Source organism: Falco naumanni, chromosome 13 (assembly GCF_017639655.2).
Source record: "Falco naumanni isolate bFalNau1 chromosome 13, bFalNau1.pat, whole genome shotgun sequence".
Classification (NCBI taxonomy): Eukaryota; Metazoa; Chordata; class Aves; order Falconiformes; family Falconidae; genus Falco; species Falco naumanni.
This window is the reverse complement of record NC_054066.1, coordinates 6,083,101-6,104,513: the sequence shown is the minus strand read 5'-3', so window position 1 is coordinate 6,104,513 and position 21,413 is coordinate 6,083,101. Positions and strand designations below refer to the sequence as shown.

Below are 21,413 nucleotides of genomic sequence, written 5' to 3'. Positions count from 1 at the left end.
GGCAAAACAGCTGAGATGTGAAGAGACTGGGAGAGAAGGAAAGCCAAAGGTTGACAGCTAGGCTGGGTCCGTGCCACGCGTGGCGAGGAGAAGCCCTTTGTGCCTGTTCGGGCTATACAACCATGAGCACTGTCACTGTCCCATTGCTGCTGCAATCAAAGCTCCCCCTTCAGCTCTGAGTACGAGCAGATCTTCCGTCATCTTTAGTTCTCCCTTTATCCAGCACAATACTAACCCACGTGTCTTACCTGGGGGTTCAGGTGTGCTCCTGGCTGCGTCAGGTGTGCGAGATCTGGTGTAAGACTGTTCCAGCCGTGCTGGGCGCAGAGCCCTTTGGAGAGCGTTAGCTGCAAACAGCTCCGTTCTCTGTCTCTTACACAACCCGGGCCAAAGCGGTTAACACGTGACAAACGTTTGTGGATGATGGTTTCCATTTCGCAGTGGCATTTACAACCAAGTCTAGCCCACCCTTCCCTTTGTACCAGTGTGCCTCTACCTGCGCGGAACCGGCTGTGGATTTATGCTGACTTGAAAGGAGGGATTCGATAGCTCAGCATAGGCTAAGGCAAACACAAATAAATATCAGTAAATACGAGAACAGGGGAAAGGGTGAAGACAGCAGTAAGAGCAGACGTGTACCAAATGGCTTTAAAATGCTAATTGCATTGTATACTCGGTCAAGCATGAAGTTATCGCTGTGTAATCATTCAGTGTACTTCAAGGCTAATAATCTAACAATGTAGCAGGTGGGCCAAAACGCAAGCTACTGCCTCTCCCAGCCTGTGCAAACAGGGTTTGATGTGTATGTTGCATGGTACTCTCCAGATGCTGAGGCATATGTTGTCATCAGGTAACTTCATTTTTTACAGGCAGGTTGGGTGGCTTTCTGACTTCTTGTAGATGCTGAGAATGTCTGAATTAAACAGCTGTTTGTAACGAGCCTGCCAAGTAGTGCTTCAGGAACCTGGTACCATTTGTTTCCATTGTAGGAAATATTAAAAAATATTTTTAAAAAATAATACAAAAACCCAAATCAACACCACACACATAAAAGTACTGATCTCATCAGACCTTCACTGTAACCTGTACCACATCAGATGTGAAACTTCTAGGAGGCTGCATGATTTGGGGAAGGCTTTTTCATCTTTCACTGTGCCATGCCTGTTTGCTGACAGCTCCCCACCCCCATTATAATACTGCTTTTGATACTTCCAACTTGTAATTTACCACAACTGACAAGAGAAGAAGCTGTTGTGTACTTGTGTCATCACATCTGATTTTATTTTTTTAATTTTTGTTTAAGAACCGTAACATCTCTCTACATTTTCTATTTCTGATGCCTATCTTATTCTTAGCAAGATCAGGCATTCAGTTATGGTATGTCCTAGGTAGATACAGGAAATGATTGATCCTGCTCCAGATATTCCTGGTTTCCACCAATCCAGGAGCTCCAGTGTTAGACCAGGACACTCTTGTGCTTGGAGCTATACAACAGAACAAAGACAACCCCCCACCAAATGTTGTGGGCTAAGAATCACGAGCTAGCTACATGCGAGCTACAAGCTTGGCACCCAGCATACCATTACTTACGCGGTCTGACGTTGATTTGGAGGTATAAAACTACCTTTTAGTAGATGTCAGAACTTGAAATGACATCTGGCTGCATCAGTTTCTGGGCTGAAGAATGCAAATGTATTGCTGACTCTGAAGGTAATGGCAGGTTTCTTCTGTGGCTGCCACCCAGATCACTTTAGCCTCTTCATTTCTCCGTTCTCTGGAAAACGGGAATACTACTTCCCAGGAGTTCTGCCACATCCACTGTGTGTAACATCTGTTAGGGCTCTGGAATGAAAGACTTTGTAGAAATGTAAAAAGTTACTTCTTCCGTTATTTTTGGTGGAATTAGTGTCAAGACAGTAATGCTTTGGTTTAAGAACTCCCAGGGTGCTTTGTTACCTGCTTTAAGGAGGGGGTTGGAATATTTGGCAGCTACTGAAATCGTTTTCCATCTGCCCAGGTCTCTTCTCCTTAACACGTGTATTATAGTGGTGAGTAACTGTATTCATTTCAACTTAAGTCATCTTGGATCTTTCTTCAAGCCAGACCGAAACACTCCTGCTCACAATGAGTAGTACCATACTCCGTAAAAAGTCTCATTGATTTCAGAAGGGCTCTCACTGATATGTTGTACTATTCATTGTTAAGTAAGGGAATAAATACCACAGTCTGGCTCTGTACAGTGAAAGCAACAGAAACTGGAGGGTAGGGAGTGGGAATTACAGAGACAAGGAAACCTTTCATTTAAAAAAGATGCAAAGAAAACGTGATTCATCTGAATGTCTTAACTCTAAAGAAAAGCTTTCACTGGCAAATGATAGAATATAGTATAGAGGCTGGCATCTGTAGTAAAGCAGAATTTAGAAAGCTCATTCCAAATAAGAATATAAATTACTTGGCTGCTGTATCATAAATTTTACCCAAACACTGGGAATTCAACTGAAGTATGCCTGTCACCACTAAAGAATTCCGGGATTTAAAGGATATGGTGTTTCTGGGAGTGAGACTGGGGTTTGTTTGGGTTTTGTTGCATTCATTTTTTCACTCATATTTTATAGGCAGACCTTTTAGGAGTCATGTAATACGCTAGCAGTACAGCTTCAGAGCTATTGAAAAAGTATATTTTTAATTTTGTGGGCTTAAAGGCTAAATAAGGGCACAGTAACACCTGAGTCAGAAGTATCTTGTACCTCTGAATGTTGGTGTATCTGCTGGTCTGCCTGCTGGCTTTCTGCCTCCCTGCCCGTGCTGGGCTGTGGTTGTGTACCACGCCACCCAGCCGGCACCGCGGAGCAGCCGTGCGCTGTGCTGGGCGCAGCGTGCGAGGGGAAGGCACGGTTGCCTTCCGTGTCTTGCTGTCCAAACGAAAGGGAAGCATGTAGCGGTTGAAGTGTGTGTGTGTGGGGGGGAATTATTCAGGCTTGCTTCACCAGTGCCTTGACCTTAAGGCTGTCATTCAGAGCTGTGCAAGGGCAGACACGATCCTCCCTGTACTTACAGCGGTAAGCAGCATTTTACGTCCAGTTGGCAGACTAACTAGGGGATGGTGGGCAGAGTGTAAAAGGGCCCCATGGCTGCGTATGCAGTGTGCTTTCCACTTCAAGAGCCAGACATTTTTTTAAAGGAAAATGAAACTCTGTGCGCCGTGCTGGTTTAGACCAAAATACAGGTCATACTGGAAAGCTGCAGAAAGCAGCTGTACCTTTTCCTCCCATCCTGATGCCATCCCCACACTGTCTTTCACAATATCCCCTTCTTCTCCCACTCCATACACAAAGAGCAAAACTGTCGCCCTTCACAAAATATGGATCATTTGAGGTTCATCTCCAATATTGTTAATAATGTCGAGTGCTGATGCTAACCTGTGCCTTCACACTCCAGCAGCTACAACATCTGTGCCACGATTTCTGTTGGGGGCAGGGTGGTTTCTCCCTAGTATGCGCCAAGAACAGCTGTCCCAGATACTAACCTTGCTACAAGTGTGTTCAGTCATCTCCGTACCAGCTGCTGTGGGGTACCTGGTTAGAAGATGTAGTGCAACACCACCTGGAAGCGCTTCTGGGCACAGTGTAGCTGCTGCCTTGCTTTGGTGGTACACCACAGAGCAAACTGGGAAGCTGCGCTCCCTGGTCCTGCCACAGCACTGCAGTTGGATTTTCTTTGAGATGCATTTCAAGGTGTTGATTTCAGTGGGATGGAAGTTACAGATGCTTGCTTTATCTGAAAACAAGACAACTTACTTAGACACACCCTTGGAAAAGCATTTGGCTGATGTCTGCAATTGCCTATTTCTCATTATTTCTACTGTAAAGCAGTGAAGACAGGAAGTTCAACAATCAAAATCTCATGTGTGCTTTATTATTTCCATTGCTGCAGCATCCAAAATCCCCACTTAAAGTAGTGATGTTTGTAATTTGGGGGGCTTTCCTTTTCCATGTGTAAGCAAAAAGATGGCAATGAATTTTGAACAGGCTATCTCTGCCTACTCAGCTTTCATTTACAGCAGGCTCCCATAGAAGGGAAGAATTAAAGCACCAGTAATTTTCAAATGGGCGTGCAAATCAGACTTTTGGTCATCTTTGTGATTCTTCTGTCTTGAAATTTTCCTGGATACCAGGTAAAGCAGAGAATAATCTTCCAATACAAACCCTGAGCTTGATTGGTCCCTTCATGACTGTAAGCCAAGCTCAACTTTCAGTTATATCAAATTCAGTCCAGTTACAATTAATTTTTCCCTAGCGCACACCATTATTAACAATATTGGAGACAAACCTCAAATGATCCATATTTTCTCTGTAATGGAAAAAAAACCAAAACACCTGAGGGTGCTTAGCTGCTGCAGGTTTCCACCATTTGAACCAGCAGAGGTCCGTAATGCATATTCTTGTCCGGAAAGTCATTTTTTTTTTCTCTAGTTAGCAGATTAAAGAGCAGAGCTCCACTGTATTTAATTAGAAAGAAATGGGGAAAAGAAATGTCTTGAGAAAACCCAGGAAGTGAGAAATAAATAAAAATCAGGCTTCTGGTTTTAAGGAAGAACAGCAGTTGACAGGCTCGTGAGGTCTTACGGCTATCACCTCTCTCTCAGGGTACAAATGCACAGGATAAGGTGTTCAGAAAGTAAAACCCCAGCAGCAGAGCCTCCGAATGTCACACACTCGAGGTGCCAGTGACACACAGTACATCCAGCCACACGCCCAGCTTATTCCTCACTGAGGAGTTCAGGAGCCGGGCCTTTCAAGTCTCCCTCTTTGGCATTTATCCAAGATTACTGAGGCTTTGAAAAGCAGGATTGTTCTGAAAGGGGGGGTGGGGGGGTGGGGGGGCAGTTGCAAGCAGCCATTTGCCATGGTATGGCACATCCATCATCTCCCTGTAATACAGGACCACGTGTACGCTCACATCACAGACAGTGCTCTTTTCACTAGCTGAGCGGCTGGAACGGGTGCCAGAGAATTAGGAGGAACTGGCCAGCCTTCAAGATTTCTTCACAAGGACTTCTTAATCAGCTCCCATGCCTGCCTCTGTGCTCTCGTGTCTGTGTGTCTGGTAATTTGCTCTACTTTACGTACACTCTGTTCATCATACAGATTGGCTTTTTACTTTCTGCAGCAATTCCTCTCACTTTGCCAACACCTTGCCACTTGCAGCTTTAATGCCTATTGATAGCGCTTCATCAGCAATAGCTGCCAATGTATATTCCTTTTACAACATGTTCACCCTCGGTTTTTATGGATAGTTACAAATTTAGTCACAAACTGATTGAATAGTTCGTTTTCATTTGCTTTTCGCATGGAATAGATTCATCAAAATGAATAGATCATCGGAAGGTTGAAAACAGAGATGAAGAAGCTTCTTTCGTGTGGATTTGTGCTCCAAGCCAGAGTCAGCTCCACCAAAAGCGTTCCTGCGTGCCTCGTCTTCAGCAAGACTTACCTTCAGTAACATTTTTACAGCTTCCCATAGGCAGCTGCCTGTGCAGCCCTAATACCGGTCGTTATCCCAGCATCAACGCGTACTCCCTGATCTTCTACCGTGGGTAACACTTCATTCCCCAGACACAGCCACAGGAACCTGAGCAATGGGCTCGTCAGTGAAGCCAAGGCAGAGAAGGCTTCAAATGCCTCAGGCTTTCCTGTGTCCTCTGTCACCTTGCCTCGTTCAGCAGCAGCTATATGTTTTCCTTCGTCTCCCTTTACTGGCGATGAGCCCCGCTTGTGGCCCTTCACACCCTGCCAGTCTCCATGCAGATGGAGATGGTTGTCACCCTGTGCCCCACCGCAGCACCCTGGACCTCTCCTTTCCCTGTCTGGCCGAGCTGTGTGTGGCCACCTCGCCCGCTGCCTGCCCATGCTCTGCCACGCTCCGATACACTAGCTGGAGACAGCTCGGTAAAATTATTTCTGGTTTTCAGACGCTCTGACAGACGCTCAGGTTTAAGCAGAATCTATTTGCAAAAAAACATCCCTGTGTAACTGGTTAGTAATAGCAAAGTCCAAAGCACACTTCAGCTCCAGTTCAGTTTCAGACTCAGCTTGGTGTAAGGATTATAATTTAGAAGTTCAGCTATTTGTTTCAAATGTTTTAATGGAAACTGGTGGAAATGTGTTGGTGGAAGAGACTGAGCATCAGCTCACATACAGGGGATGTTTTTTCTCTTAAGCAACAATTTTGTAGTAATCCTTACACAAACAAGGATTGGTATTTTACAAGAAATACTGCCATTCCACAGTAATTTTTTTTCATTTGCTATCAATGGCAGAACTAAACTGCCTTTTGATATTCAGCGAGGTGCAACAATTTGTTGCAGAGAAACAGATACGAGATTGTCTCTTCTCCTGCCTTTTCTTCTCCCGCACCACAGCTAGAAATAAATGCTCTGGGTGTTGCTAAGTCTCATCTCTCAATATCTGCTGCTTTGTGGAATAGCCATGTCAGCACTTACAGGTTCTTACAGCTTGGTGACATATCACAGGAGTATTGTTCTTCCCTGGTACAACCGCCTGTCTTGCCTTGCTTTACGCTTTGGGGGTGTCATTAGCCTGCACTGCTTGAGTGTACCAAGTCACTGACAGAGGGATGTTGTTTACTGCGTATCCCAGCATATGAGCTGGAGAAGGGTCAGTGAAATGATTAGTCCTATCTCTTACAATTATTTTGAATGGGTTTAATCTAAATTTGTAACTAGATGGCTACAGATCTGTGGGGCTTCTTGTTTAAGGTTTGACTGCAACCATACTAAATGGCTGGTGACTCGGTAATTGTTCTGGATACCAGTAAATGTTGGGTTCCAATTAAATCGAAAATGTCCAGTGTTGTTCTTCGCTGTCCATTAATTATCAAGGTTTATGTCTTCCCATTATTGATTTGACAGTGGGGCATGAATGCCTCAATCAAGATCATGACCCTAGGCTGCTTAGCTACTGTAGACCCACAGAAATCATTGTCCATGTCCTGAAAAGCCTAAATAGGCCAGTACAGAAAACTGAAGGTTGCAGGTTGTCTTCTGAGCTCCTGTTTTTTATAGGAACTGGTTCCTGGCTCAGGGAATACCGCTTAGCCAACAGTGGTTAGAAAGACTCCTCCATTCACCTTGCACTGTCTCTGCCAGTCTGGGATACTATTACCTCTGCTCTGAAACACACCAGTCTTTATGAACTTTACTTCAGATCTCTAATCTATCCTTAAATTAGGTATTTTTTCCCCAGCTAGCTCAGTATGCGGCCCTTTCTCCATCAGTTGGCTCCAATTATGTGATCCTCGCATGCTATCTCTGAATAAATGTTCTCTGAAGTCATAAAGTAGGAGGACGCCCTTGGTGAGCTACTGTGATTCAACTGCTTCGAACAGGAAGAGCACTGTTGAGGTATCTAGGTTAATTTCACCCATCTCAACTCAAGTTAAACAAGAATTTAATGAAGTCCAACAGATGCTGGGTTTACTACTCCTGAAAACCTAGTTTCCCCAAATTCTTTACCCAAGTAGATACTCTATTATGTTTTCTTTTCTAGCAAAGGACATGTTGCTTGGCCTGGATTTTTGTAAGATCTCAGGTGCCAGGAATGAGCCTACTGAGAGTAATCCAAGATGCTTAGTATGCTCTAAAAAAAAAGAAAATCTAACTCCTTGATTTAATTCCTCAGTGGGAGGTCAGCCTTCCTAATGAGTACTAAGCACCCTGAGGCATCGACCTAGACCTATTGTGTCAAGCTCATGGCCCGAGCTCGTAGTCAAGCCCAAAGTCCTGTTGGTCTGTGCTGGTTACACTCTGGGTTTGACTCAAGTCTCACCCAGGGCCAAGAACCAAGGTTTGCAGAGATGGAGAACCAGGACTCAAACCCTGACCCCCCCCAGGAGAATGAGCCACATGGCTTCATGCAGACATGTAGATGTTTGCTATCCATCAAGTAAAATACAAATTCTTAACTAAACAGAAAATCCCTTCATAATCTCAAATAAAGAAGTGTATACCTGAATTCCAGATCAGATCTTTAGGAGCACTGCCACAATAGTAAATGGAAGGGTTCCTTAAAACCTATGGTGTCAGTGATATGTGGCTTAAGTAGATCATGACACAGTCAACTTCTACAGCAAAATCCATCATACTAAGATTGAATTTGCATGCAAAATAAGGTTTGTAGGACTAGACATCCAGAGGCTGTAGCATAGCAGTCCCTGAGTACAGGTTCACATCAGAAATGTTAATTGTCTCCAAACATCAGGCAAGTAATCTGCATTTTGAAGAGTCTCTAAATGGGCATTTACATAATTTATATTTTACAAAGTCCACTGATGTACATTTGCATAATAGACTGCAGCAGTGCCAACAGATCTATCGCAGCACACGGTGTCAGCTCTCATGAACTTCCAGTGGGTTTTTCCCTTTACTGGAGCTCCTATGACAGAAAGGAATTGGCAATAACTGATAAAAATCTCAAAGAGTAGCCTGAGAGCCTGTCAGAGTTCTTTGGCTGGCTGGAAACGCACAGAAATCAAGCCGCATGCTCAGTCACCTAAGAAGTGCTCTGCATATGTCCATGTCAGTTCTGTGCATGGAAACAAGCAGAGATGGTCCTTTATGTGTTCATTCTAGTTCGTTTGATTTCCTCATCTGGCATCTCCCATTGCTCTCCACTTGCTTGCAGTAACACCCTGCTGCTTTCATGCTGTCCAGCTTCTTCCTCCTTAAAAACTAACACATTTTCTTACCACCCCCCACCCCCAGCCCTTTAGCATGCATGATCTGTTGGAGGCGTCTGCAGGAGCCTGGAGAAGGGCTTTGGGAACCACGCTGCCTTTGTCGCTGGCCTCGCCAGGGCAGACAAGCTTGAGCACATCAGTGGAGGGAGAAGCCAATTGAAACTTCCAGACCTTTGAGTGCCAATGCCATGTTCATCACTCTCAAAAATGATGTTTTTATCATTCTCATGATGGAGTTAGTGCCTCAAGGGTTTTTTTATCTGATGTGTGGTCTATGGGCAGAAGTTTTTTTTCCATATGCCAAAGTGGGAGATCCCTGGCCAATGTAAAGTTTAGCAGTGGTGTTACCCTGGAAAAGGTGGAAGATTTATAGCCCTCCGTCTGTTACGTACCACAGCGTTAGCAGTCTAGCCACATTCAGTCCTGGTGGTTTTGGTGTAGATGTCTCCCATGAAAACTGGAAGGAGCAGTTCACACCCTCCCACAACAGAACTGGGGAATGGGATCATTGCCAGCTCCAAGCAGGAATTTCCTTCCTTTAATTTGCTCCACAGCCTGAACACTGACTGAGCACAGTCTTATGCATATGCTAATGGATGGTACTTCATTTTGTAAGACATTTTATTAGAAAAGTTTATTTTTTTACCCCTGGTTGTATATCTCCTTTCCATTGGTGTTGATGTGGGTATTCGTCATCCTGCTGAATGTGATAAGGGTTCATCAGTTTCACTGCACGCTACTAATAAGATAATGCTTTTAAGCCGTTTGGTATTTTCACATGAAACATGTTCTTCTTGCTACAGATATTCAGTAGAGTGATGGCTCTAATCATCCCCTCCGTCAATAACTGTCAGTGGTGATAGAGCTGGGGTTCTGGCTGGTCGGATAAACGTAGCAATGTGAAATGGAGATGTGCCTGCTGAACGGTTGCCAAACTAGGGCAGGAGAAAAGGCGAATTCAAACTTCCCACACCAGAGCTGAAGCAAGCCTGATGCTGTGATGTTTTCTTTACTGCTCTCGGTATTACGTCTAAAATGATTAATCCAGGATAGTATCTTACCACAGTTTCGTTTGATTTCTGTTCTGACTGAAATGAAATATAGGAAAGATTCAATAAACAAATGTTTCCTACTGATTGATCTGAGGACCAGAACTATCCTTTGGCATTAGAACTAATCCTTTTTTGTCATCTAGATTAAAAGAAATCAGATGACATGTGGATTGAAGTGATTTCAAAGTTTATTCTATAATTAAACATCAGTTATGATTATATCCTATTAGAACCTCTTCAGAAGATTTTTAGTATAAGGTTCTGTCTGTGCTCAAGAAGTGACAGAAATACAGTAAACATTTAAAATCCTCACTGCTGCCTTTGGGATCTGGTGACTTCCAAAATCTTGTGGCAGGAGTCACGTCTGCCCAAGCTTCTTGGGGAGCAACGGGAATAGCTGGAAGAATTTGACTGGCTTTTAAGGAGTGAGGAATGATGAGAGCAGCACGTTTGCAGGGTGAAAAGAACCTTCCAGACGTCTTTTAGAGATGTTTGTGATTGTTTTTCTGTGGCTGCCACGCTGGACGTCGATGCCTCGTTTGTGATTATTACATTTCGGGATGTGGTCGGGCTGCTTGAAGTGTAGGGGTTGGAGGCGCCTGCCTGGCCAGGGCAGCTGTGAGCCAGGGGGTCTGCCCCGAGTCACAGAGCTCTTTGGTGACAGGGGAACTTGCGGCTTGTTTTCTCCTGCCCACTCCTTACAGATACGACATCGACTTATGCTGAAATGTGAGCGGACGGCTTCCTACGCAGCGAGCAGTCCATCTGCCCACCCTTGCTGGTATCTCCTTGTGGAGGCGTGAAGAGCCCTCAGTGGCACGGAGCAGTTTCTAGTGTCTCGCCTTTTTTGCTGACATCCTTCTAACTTGAGTAGCTCTTTCCAGTGGATTTTGGGCCACTTTGCTCTCAGGGTAGACCCAGGTAGTTGGGGCATGTAGCAACACGGCAGAGCCTACTTCAGTCTTGGTGTGACCCTGCAAGCCTACGCTGGTGAGGTCTGGCAGCGACCTGTGGGCCACCTCTGTCACACTGCCCCAGGAACACACAGCTCCTTGGGGTTTGTGTGCACACTCAGCTGCAGAAACCTAAACGCTGTAGGGCTTTTGGAGATGGGAACCGAAGGATCTAGAGAACTGTTGTGCCCCTAGGGCTAGACAACAGCTGAGTGAGAGCTTTGAGAGTCCCAGTGGTGTGGAGATGCTCGTCTGGGACAACTGACTTGGTATGTGGAAGAGTAAACTTTCCTGGGGATTGGCGCTGGTAGTGCATAGGCTGTAACATACTCAAACCTGACCTTCCTCTCAAGCTCTGTGATTTTCACTTTATGGCATGGAGAAACTGTAAATGGTGCTTATATATGACCAGTGAGTTTTTTCAGCACAGAGAGATGCTGCTTCTCAGTTTCAGGCCTCAGGGCTGAGAGACATATGCCTAACTTCAAGCAGGTGGGTAACTGTTTATTTTGGTGGTAGAAGCTCTGTTTAAAGTTAAGCAGATGAAGTTCAAATCCTTGCTGCAAGCTAAACTTAGATTACTGCTAGTATAGTATCATATCCAGTCTTTTTACAAAATGGAGCTTTGTCTGTTTAGAGCTGCAGAGCTAAATTAAAATCCTCGTTACAAATGTCAATTGCAAATACAATTAGCAGTTTATGAAAAGGCTGGGTATTTGTAACATGCAAATTTTCAAGCAAGAAAAGGTGCAGTTTCCCCTTAAGGGAAAGAGTGCCAACACCACATGCTCTTTTTCTTCTCGAGAAATTAAGGAGTGTCTGGGGGAGAGGAGTTGGGATGGCTTTAAAAGTTTTTGTACTCCCTTCCAAAATAAGTTTATAGTTTCCCCATATACAATTTAATTAAGCCTTCGATTTGACCTTTGTATTGAGCAATAAAACTTAACTGGGAAAGATGTGGGTAGAATGAGAGCACAAAGCATGCCCCACGTCAGCCAGTGTGAGAACTGTTTCTGTAACCAAAACTAATGAGATCATCAGGACAAAAGCAACAGCCGAAGCATTTTCAATTATTACTAATATTTTTCTTCCTTGAGCCAGTTTATATTTTTCTTAATTACAGCTTTGAGCTGTGGCGTGATATTTAGCAGATGCCTTCGGCACTTGGCGTGCTGATCACTTGCACACTCCAGACTGGCAGGGGCACCTAATCTTTGAAGTCTAGAGCACACATTCATCTTTAACCATAAAGGTCAATCCTGCATTCCTCGCATCCCCCTAAACTCCCATTAAGTTTAATAGGAGTTTTGAGCATGTGAGGCATGCGGTATCAGGATCGCTCTCAGTCTTCTGGATTTTACCAGTGAGGCATGTACAGAATTTCTAAACTTAACTAATTAATTGCGCCATACAGTGATGGAAGAAGGCTGTCACAGAGCTTTATAGTTGTTTCTTTCATTACATGAAAGTTACAATGGAAGTTCAACAGATTTACGGAGAACATCATGTTTTGCAGATACTTCCATGCTGTGTTTCAGGATATCATGTCAGCTGTGCTGCAGTATGTACGAAGTATCTGGCAAACTAAACAAGCTTAAACATGCAACCACAAACATGTGCCTAGGACTAGACTAAAAACAGATGTTTCCAGGAAATGTAAAAGATGTTTGGCATGTTTTAAGCTTATACTTTCAGCTTGTCTGCATTTGAATAAGTCCTGTATTAATATAAACAAAATGACAAAACCTTTTCTTGCAAATGACCGACTGATTAATGGAACTCTACTGCTGAATCACACAAGGTTTGTTAGGTTAGGTTATTTCTTCCCAAGGAAAAGATGGATTGCTCTGTCTTGACATTTACCATGGCAGGAGCTGAGGCAGTTATATTTGTGGGTTTACTTTTTAGCCCTCAGAACTAATACAATTTTACTGTGGCTCCTGAAAATCATGCAGGGTTTGCTATGGCAGCTGCATATCAAAAGCCAAACAAATACAGTGATAGGTTTCCTTAGAGAAGTACAGCTGAGATAATCTGTTCTCTCTGTATATGTATATAGACACAAAGATTGTTTGGGAATGGGGGAAGGAGTTGCCATTTCATGTAAATGTGGCTTCCAGGCACCTGACATCTCAAATTGTCTCACAGTTGTTCCTGACTTTTCTTTACTGCATTTTTTTTCTTTGTTCATCGCACCTTTTTTATAACAGTAGTTCCTGAAAGTTCTGGCCAATGTTATTTCTTGAGGAGAGTGGGTATGGTTTTTCTCAGCCTGAAGAATTTACATCCAGAATGCACAAAATGTGTAGGAAATAAAGTAGTTCTGTTGATGGCCTACAGAGAGATGTAATCTCCCAAAGATCCCACAAAGTGTAATGCAGAATTAAAAACTGGACACAGATAATCCTAGTCCCAACTTCTGACCATGCCCCCAAGGCCAACTTCTGTTCAGTCACACGTTCAGAAACAGAACGATCGCAGAACCGAAATGGAACACGTCAGTTAACCCTCATAATCTTGTCCCACGAGTCTTCTGGAGAGGCTGGACTAACCCTAACGCAACTCAGTAGTTAGGAGGGTGATGTATTCAGTTGCAACTCCTGTAGTTCTTCCCTTTCCTGGTAAAAGATTTTTGCCTCCTAAGGCCGAGTTTCCCTTAGAAGGTGTACGGGAAAAAGGTTTGTATGGACACCATATTCTCAGGCTGAAATGGAAAAGGGAGAACAGTACGTACCGGGGAGGCTACAGAGCTGTTAATTACTCCCTCCTCCTGATCCCGAAAGGGTTATATTACACCTGCCCTTTACTGGCTGGTATTATATAGCAGACAGTAACAGAGTCCAGAATATGGAGAATGGCATCACAAGTTCTCACACTTTGGGAGTTCTCCCATTCCCATTTCCACAGCATTCTTGTTTCCATTTGTCTGCTGCAGCTGTAACTGGAAATAATTAGTGCTGGTCTTAATGTCAGGATAATAGATTATTTGGAAATTGTTGGTACATTTTATGGTGACAGCATTGTTTTGCAATTGCAGAGCTCCTTCCTTTGAATATGTAAAAGTAATTTCAGCTTTTTCTACCAGAGGTGATAAAAAGCTAATAATAACACTGCAGCATCTACTGTAATTTAAGAGCCTGTTCCACCAAGTTGCACCTAGCTTTAATTTTCTTATGAAGCTGTCAGCCAAAACCAAGCCTGTGATCAAAGTGAAATTTATCAAGCAACTGAGCTACAACATGGAGACTAAATGCAGGTACTGACCAGCTCACTTTAGACCTTCATTATGAGTGTCATTACAGCCATGATGAGGCATTCAAGACCAAGGCATAAATTTGCTATCGTAGATGCTGACATTCTGTCTTTTCAAAGCACAATGTTTGCGTGAAAATCCAGGAAGAAATGGACAGGCCTGACTTCATGTAGTTAATGTGGTAAGGCAGAAATAAACAATCTCCCCTTCTTTCCTCCCTCGCAGCTCTCTCCCCAGATACCTGGGTTGAAAGTTCCCCTTGGCAGCTCATGGTGTAAAACTGATGGAAACGTGTTCAGAAATCTCCACTTTGTTGTGGGCATGGTGGATTGGTTTGCGCTGATACTCTGCTGCCAGTGCCTCGCTCCATTAGAAACCGGGCCGCTATAATTAACATTTACAGGACTGGCCTGGCAAGTCTCTCTGGTTTGTTTCTATTCAGAATTCCCTCACAGGGGTCGTACACTTGCCTGGTGTGATGGTCCGTAGCCTCTGGATGCGTGCAGGCACCATGGCTGTTGGTCAATCACAGGTGTTCTGCCTGAGGAACAGAGGTCCTGAGGCACAAGCACGTTGCTTGCCCGAGCGCCAGTGCCGTAGCGTTCGCACTGGCATACAAAGCAGAGCCGGGCGGTGGCCCTCTGCTCAGCTGTGACAGGTGAAGGGCAGCGAGGGTTGGATCTGAAAGGTCAAACACAGGCTTCCCCCAAGTTAATCCCGCTTCCTTCAGTGTGAGGTCAGCCCATACAACCGCCCTTCCCTTCCTGCCTTTTTCCTTTGCTCCGGAGATACTTGCTGTGGCGACAGCAGCAGCAGCCTGTCTAGGGAGCCCTTGCGTTTACCCTTCAGCTCCGTGGAGACAGTGCGGAGCATCATTCAGACAGGAGATGGAGAGGGTTCAAGTGGCACTGGCCCATCTTTGCAGGGAAAGAGTCCCTATCACACCCACCCTTTGCAATCACAGAGAAAGGGCTGAGCTCAAGTCCGGTCAAGAGGACAAAAATAGAAAGCAAATGATCTTGTTCATCCCTTGACAGGACAATAGGAAACCTCAACAGACATTTAAGTAGATCCTGCTGATACTCTTAGAGAGCAACAGCATGCAAATACACCAATAAATAGTTACATCTTTGATAACCCCTGTCAGTAGCAAACTGCAAATTGGTTAGCCCAGGGAGGGGCAACTAACAGCCGGGGTGCCAATATGACTTGAACTTGTGTCAGATAACCTGATAATAACCTAATAAAGTAATATTTGCATTATTTTGCTCCTGGATCGTCACTGGCTCAGATTAAGGTGTGCTTTAATGTGTGACTCATGAAATACATCTGAAAGGCATGCTCAGCCCTCAGTATAGGAGAGATTTCCTGTTCCTAAATTAGATGACAGTGACAGTTTTGACTCTCCCTTTTATCCGAAGCGAGCCTCTCTGAGGAACAGTATTGATCCATATAAGTATTTATGAGAAGTTCCATGCCGTCTGGGCGGCACATGCATTACTGGGTAGCAATCTGCGGTTAGATCTTCGAGGTGAAGATAATCCTAAATGATCTAAACACTGAGGTCAAGCAATTTTCATTATGTGCTTTGTTTATATTGTCAAGATGTGAATTTAACAGCAGTTAACACGGATGAAAGTTCAGCTAAGGAAGTGGAGTCGGTCCTCTGGACTCAGTGAGCTGTTCCCAGTGCTCACCAGTAATCGCAGGGCCCAGAGGGTCTCTGAGCCATCTTCACTGACCCTGGCAGACATCGTCCACAGCAAGGGTCCCAAAAGGCTGGTCAGGAAAGCTGCTTTGGCGGTCACCTGCCTTCACTAGGTGCCCCTTCTGGCAGGGTTTGAATACACACACTGGGAGCCTGGGCAAGGGAACAGCACAGTAGCTACTGCAGTGGCTGTATCACGTCACGATGCAGCAATAAACAAACAGTGCAGAACAATATTCAAATGCCAGTGTCCAAAACGCCATCACATGTGTTAGCCTGAGGTGAGCCGAAGCCTTCAAAGATTTTAACCACTCCGTTTCTGGAAAGGAGAGAGGGACTGATGATGGGAAGAAAGTTTCTAGTGACGGAGAAAGCTTTTAACTGGGAACCATGAAGCCTTTAAAACGCAGCCAGTAAATACTAGAACAAACCAAAGTTGTGGGGTTTGGTTGGTTGGTTTTATGAAGTTTTACTCTGGGGGGTTGATTCATGGGTGTTGAACATCTGGGGTTTGCTCTGCTGAGACTGGAGTTTCATTTCTGTGCTAGTCTTCGCGCTGACACTTTTTTTTTTAGCATGCTCACTATTTCTTTGCATTTTGAATGTCAGTAGTAGACTGAGCATACCCATCTCTGAGTCTGAGAAAAAGATTTAAGAGGAAAAATTCATTTAACTCTGAGTCTCTCAGCCAAAACCTTGGAGTGAGTAAGCAACAGGAACTCTGAGGAAACTGGAATAAAACATGAAATCTTTACGCTGCTGAAACTGTGCCTTAAAAACATAGGATTGAAAAAAATCTTGAACTGAATTAGGACTGAGACTATTTTTATTTATTTTTACAAAGAGAGAAAACAGAGCATTTTAAATAAAATGCCAGTTTTGCACAATGAAATCCCAAATTAGAATTGGCCATGAATAGCATCAGAAGATACTCTGCCATCAAGACAGGGAATTCAGAATGTAGTCCTTTCCACGGAAAGGATAAAGGCAGAATTTTCTAATGTATTATTTAACGCTTGTTATGTAGTGCATTAAGCAGTCACTGAGAGGAAAGCTTTTAAAAACCAACAGCCTCCCTGATAACATTAAATCTTACCTTAGATTTTTGGTTAAGTCAATATTAAGAAAATAAACGAATTAATACATTTTAGTCTGCCCGATTTATAGACGCCAATCAAGTTACAATGCTGGACATGGCCAACTGAAAGAGACGAATAGATTTACCTGAGTGAGGTCTTAATTTAATCAGCTGGCCCCAGAGAGCTGAAGTCAGCAGGCTGGGATGATATAAGAGGCAGCAGAGAAACAGTGCCTTTACCGCAGTCGAAAAGGAGAACGACAGTGATGGAAAGGAGTCTAGGCAGTGTCAGAACACACCTATTTCCATGATTTATTCTTAATTTACTTTAATGACAGTCTGAAGGTTTTTCTTTAAGTGTCCTCAGAATACTGATATTTTCTAAACAGTTAGAGAATGCTTTTTCTCCCCCTCCTTTCTGTTAGCTCCATTGCGAGTTGGAATTGAGGAGGAGCTATGTCTGCATTTTGCCATAATGAATTTTGAGCACAGTGTCAGACTAACCTTTTCCCACTGTACACCTTGCCAGCCCGTGTCCCTTCTCTGCAGCCACCCTCCAGTCAGGTCTAGGAATCACAGGTTCCCCTGGGATGAATGTTGATATTATGATAAAATGGAGGAATTAATTGCATTTCTTTTACAGTTTATACTGGCAAAAGAACAATGTGTGCTTTCCCAATACGATATCTCATTTTTATTACCAAGTGAGTTTATTGATGGTTGTTCAGAACTACTGACATGCAGACAATGATCTCAGATTGCATTTACATTTCTGGAATACTTTCCATCTTTCCAGATTCTGCCAGCAACTTGCTTCTGTGATTCAGAGTTTTTATTTTAAGATTGGACTGTTGTTTAATCTGCATTACAAATCTATGCCTTTTGCTTTCTTGTGTATGTGCACTGCATTCATTAGTATCACAAATCCTTTAAGCTTGGACCTGAACAATTATTGCTAATTTATAAATTCTTCCAGGCAGGAATTTGGTTTTTGCCAGGCACTCAGATATGATTTTACAGATTGACTGTAAAATCATCATCCCATCATCAGATGAAATAGTGATATTTTTTTTCCCACAATGCCAGCGAGAGGGTTCAAGGGCAATATGATCTCAGTAATACTTGTAAATAGCTTGTGAACCTCAGGATAACCGCAGACCCTTATCAGTCATTTTCTCATTTCAAAAAATCCCTTCTTTTTTTTTCCCCCCTTTCAATATAGGAGTTCTACTACTTTCTTATGAATCTAGTCCTTTATATAAAAGATGCGTAGAATTGCCCTAAAATGCATCTGGAGGGAGAAAAAAGCCCCAGTGATATTGTTCCATACTTCAGAAAGAAAAAAAATATCCTTCTACTTGCTGCGAAAAACAATGAAACAAAACATGACGCATTCTCTTTGTAGCCGTATTTTGCCCGCGTCGATGAACAAGGCATATGAGACAACTATGTATTGCCTCATGTCAGCAATCCTTCTTGCCAGGTTGTCTTACTGTATCGAGGGCCATGCGTTGCTTTAAAGGTAGTGGCAAAGCAGGAAGAAGCTGGGAAGTTGGCTGTTACATTAAGTCAACATGCTCTCTCGTCTCCTGCAGCCACTCGGCAACTTGATGGGTGTCTCACTGGGGCATGTTACGAAACCACTCAATCCTAACATCGTGTTTTAAAGCACAAGCCAGTTCCCATGCCAGGTGAAACTGAAAGCACTTTTCCTGAGAGAAAACCAGGTTCTGAGACCAGCCACCGCAGTGCTGAGTACCTACTGTTCTGCTCAAGCTGTGTCTACAAGCAGACAGGTAGAGCAGGCTGGTCAGAACAGACTTGCTGAGCAAAACAGCGGGTGCTGAGGACCCAGTGGTCACGCTGGGTCCAACCAAAACATTAATACAAGTGCCCCATCACTCTCCCTCCATACATAGGTCAGTTATTCAGGCTAGCGTACAGCACGTGTCCACAACAGACAGAATTTAAAGCTATTATTTAGAAGATGTGTGATTAATCTTACATTTACTGTCATATTTTCAGATATACTCAAGGACAAGAAAACCCATCCAGAAAACAGAAACGAACCAAAACCGACTATGAAAAAGATCGACGCCGCAACCACCACAAGCACTGTCAAGTCATCCTCTAAACACAGTGTAACTGGAAGTGGGAGCAGTCCCACCCTGAGCTCCTCACTTGTGATTTTAACAGCACTAGCAGTCCTGTGGCATTGCCCACTGTAGCTGTGTTGCCTTGCAGCCACTGTGCAAGTGTTTCTGTTCACTGTCATTTGTACCTACAGCCTTACCCAACAGAAAACAAATGTAAATGGCTCTCTAGTTTATGTGATATGTTAGAATAAATATTAAATGATATGCTGGAGTTGGCAGATACCAAGCGTCATCACTTACAATGTCTGAAGACAGCCTTTGACAAAGCCCACCCAAGACAGAGGGAATGATGACAAAGGTCTGAGTAGCTTAAGTTATGGGGTAGGAATAATTGAAAACGCAGAAATTGTGTATGTGTGTTATTTTTTTTCCCAATTTCATTTGCTGGAATCTTACTGGCTGGTTTTGCTTAATTTTTTTGGTAAATTATATGAATGATCAGTCTTCAAATTCAAGCCAATACATACTTTATTTTTCTAGTGAACAGCTAACAAGCTATATCTACAGTTGTAAACCATCCTAAAGTGGAGTACATTCTACCAGCTTGATGAAATTCCTAAGTGATCAAGATCAAAGCATGTTTGAAACTTTTCACTCTTTCTGTTTAGATTGTAGGAAGCAACATAAAAGCATATGGTGTGTCTAATGTACCAGTATAGTTGCCTTAACTATGGAAAAAATTAGAACCGCGTTGTTTACTGAGGGATACAGATAGTGAGTTTCCCTGCCCCACAAAACGCCGTTACCAGATGCTTAAGCATATGCTCAAGGCTTATTGAATGAATGTCCAGCAACAAGAAACATAAATAAACATAATATTTTATCCAGCTGAATGCAGCTCTGTACAGAGAAAAAAAAGATAACTCAGTTCAAACTTTCTTTGCCTATGTGATGTTACAGAGAAAACCAACCTAAATTTTCCATAAAAGTCCCAGAGAAAAATCGTTGGGGATTCCCATTAGACACTAACTAGGTTTTGTGCATTGTGGATCTCTGAAATCAACTCTGTTTCATAAACTGTGTATTATTTAATTACATGTAATGTTTAAAATTTTGTATCATGGTAGGTGTAAATGTAAAACAATCTGAAATCTAGAACATTCTGTGTTACACCTTATCTTGATTACTACCCCTAGAAAATGTCAAACTGTGTGTTATATTACAAGGCTTTTTTTTTTTTTTTTAATCAATGATACATTGATGCATTTGAACTTTTTGAATGAAAAAGTACTACAATAACGTTTAATGGGTTAAGAGTTAATGTGTGCTTTCCAAAAAATGTTTACAGTACCATTGAATATATATCTACAAATACAACTGGATGAATACAGTTATTAATATGATAAATATATAAAACATTAGAAGTTATATTTACTACATTTCATACTATTACAACAGTTTAATGGCCATTTTTGTGTTGTAGACTATTATTATGTACAGATTTATAAGATTTAATGTAAAACACTTGCCTTTTTTTTTTTTTTTTTGTAAAACATCTCTTTGATATTTAGAGTTACACAGCCACTGTCATAACTCAAAAGAAGAACCCTACTAATCAACTTCAGGCATTTTATTGGCAACTTTTGTTATAAAAGCCTGACACGAAGAAGGTGCCATGTGCCATTATTATTGTGGCAATGACACAGAACAAGCATATAAGAAGTATGTACAAAACTTGTACGTTTTTAGATAGTATTAGTGAACATGTCTAATTATGTTTGCAAAGGTGGGGCTTGAGTTTTGTTTTTAATTTGGGCTTTTAGATCATATTTACAGACATAAAGGTGTAATCAGAACCATCGACACACCCAGCTGCAAAGGCAGTGTCTCTAAAGTGTCAGCCACTACGATTTCTAGAAGAGAATTCAATTGTAATGTTGAAACAAGGAGATAAAATGGAAAATCACTAACATGAAATATTTTATATTTGAGTTATGATTTTTCTAAATGGTAAGGATAGTAATATCCCTAAGTAGTGCTTTCCAACCATAACAGTGAAAATCAGTGTTCCCAAAAGTTCTATAATAGCTGTCCTGTTTTCCAGGGTTTGTGACTGCACCACCAGTCCTCTGAACCATAATTAAAAATTCCACTTCTTGTATTTATTTTCAGTGCCCTTTGGAAGAGTGCACTTTTACCAGCGGAGGTGTGCAAGTCATGTCATTTACACAGGGAAAGGACACCGTAATTCCTTGCAGTCTTAAAGGATCAGTTGCGATGGCTGCTGTCAGACAGGCTGGGCTCTGTGCACACACAGAACTGTACATCAGGTGCTAACACCACCAGCTCCTCAGGTAATACCAATCACTGTGGCTTCACTAAAGCAATTTATCTCTGTTGCCTGTGAGCCTGACCCCTAATTTAGTTTTCTCACACTTAAGATGCTCAGTCATCATTCAGGCAAATGCATCCACATTTGCACGCGTCAGTCTCTGTCAGGATTCCTATGGATAGAG

The 21,413-nt window shown here is 42.8% G+C and overlaps 1 protein-coding gene across 2 annotated transcripts in view; it reads left to right on the top strand.

Annotated features, from left to right (window-relative positions):
* The window catches only part of LOC121097133 (glypican-5-like), a 381,813-nt gene extending 361,529 nt beyond the window's left edge, over window positions 1-20,284 (top strand). For both annotated transcript variants that reach the window (XM_040613900.1, XM_040613899.1), the window contains one exon: window positions 18,827-20,284. In XM_040613900.1, coding sequence (XP_040469834.1) covers window positions 18,827-19,029 — 203 coding nt within the window. In that variant the 3' untranslated portion in view covers window positions 19,030-20,284. The remainder of the gene's footprint in view (window positions 1-18,826) is intronic.
* Window positions 20,285-21,413: the final 1,129 nt, after the last annotated feature.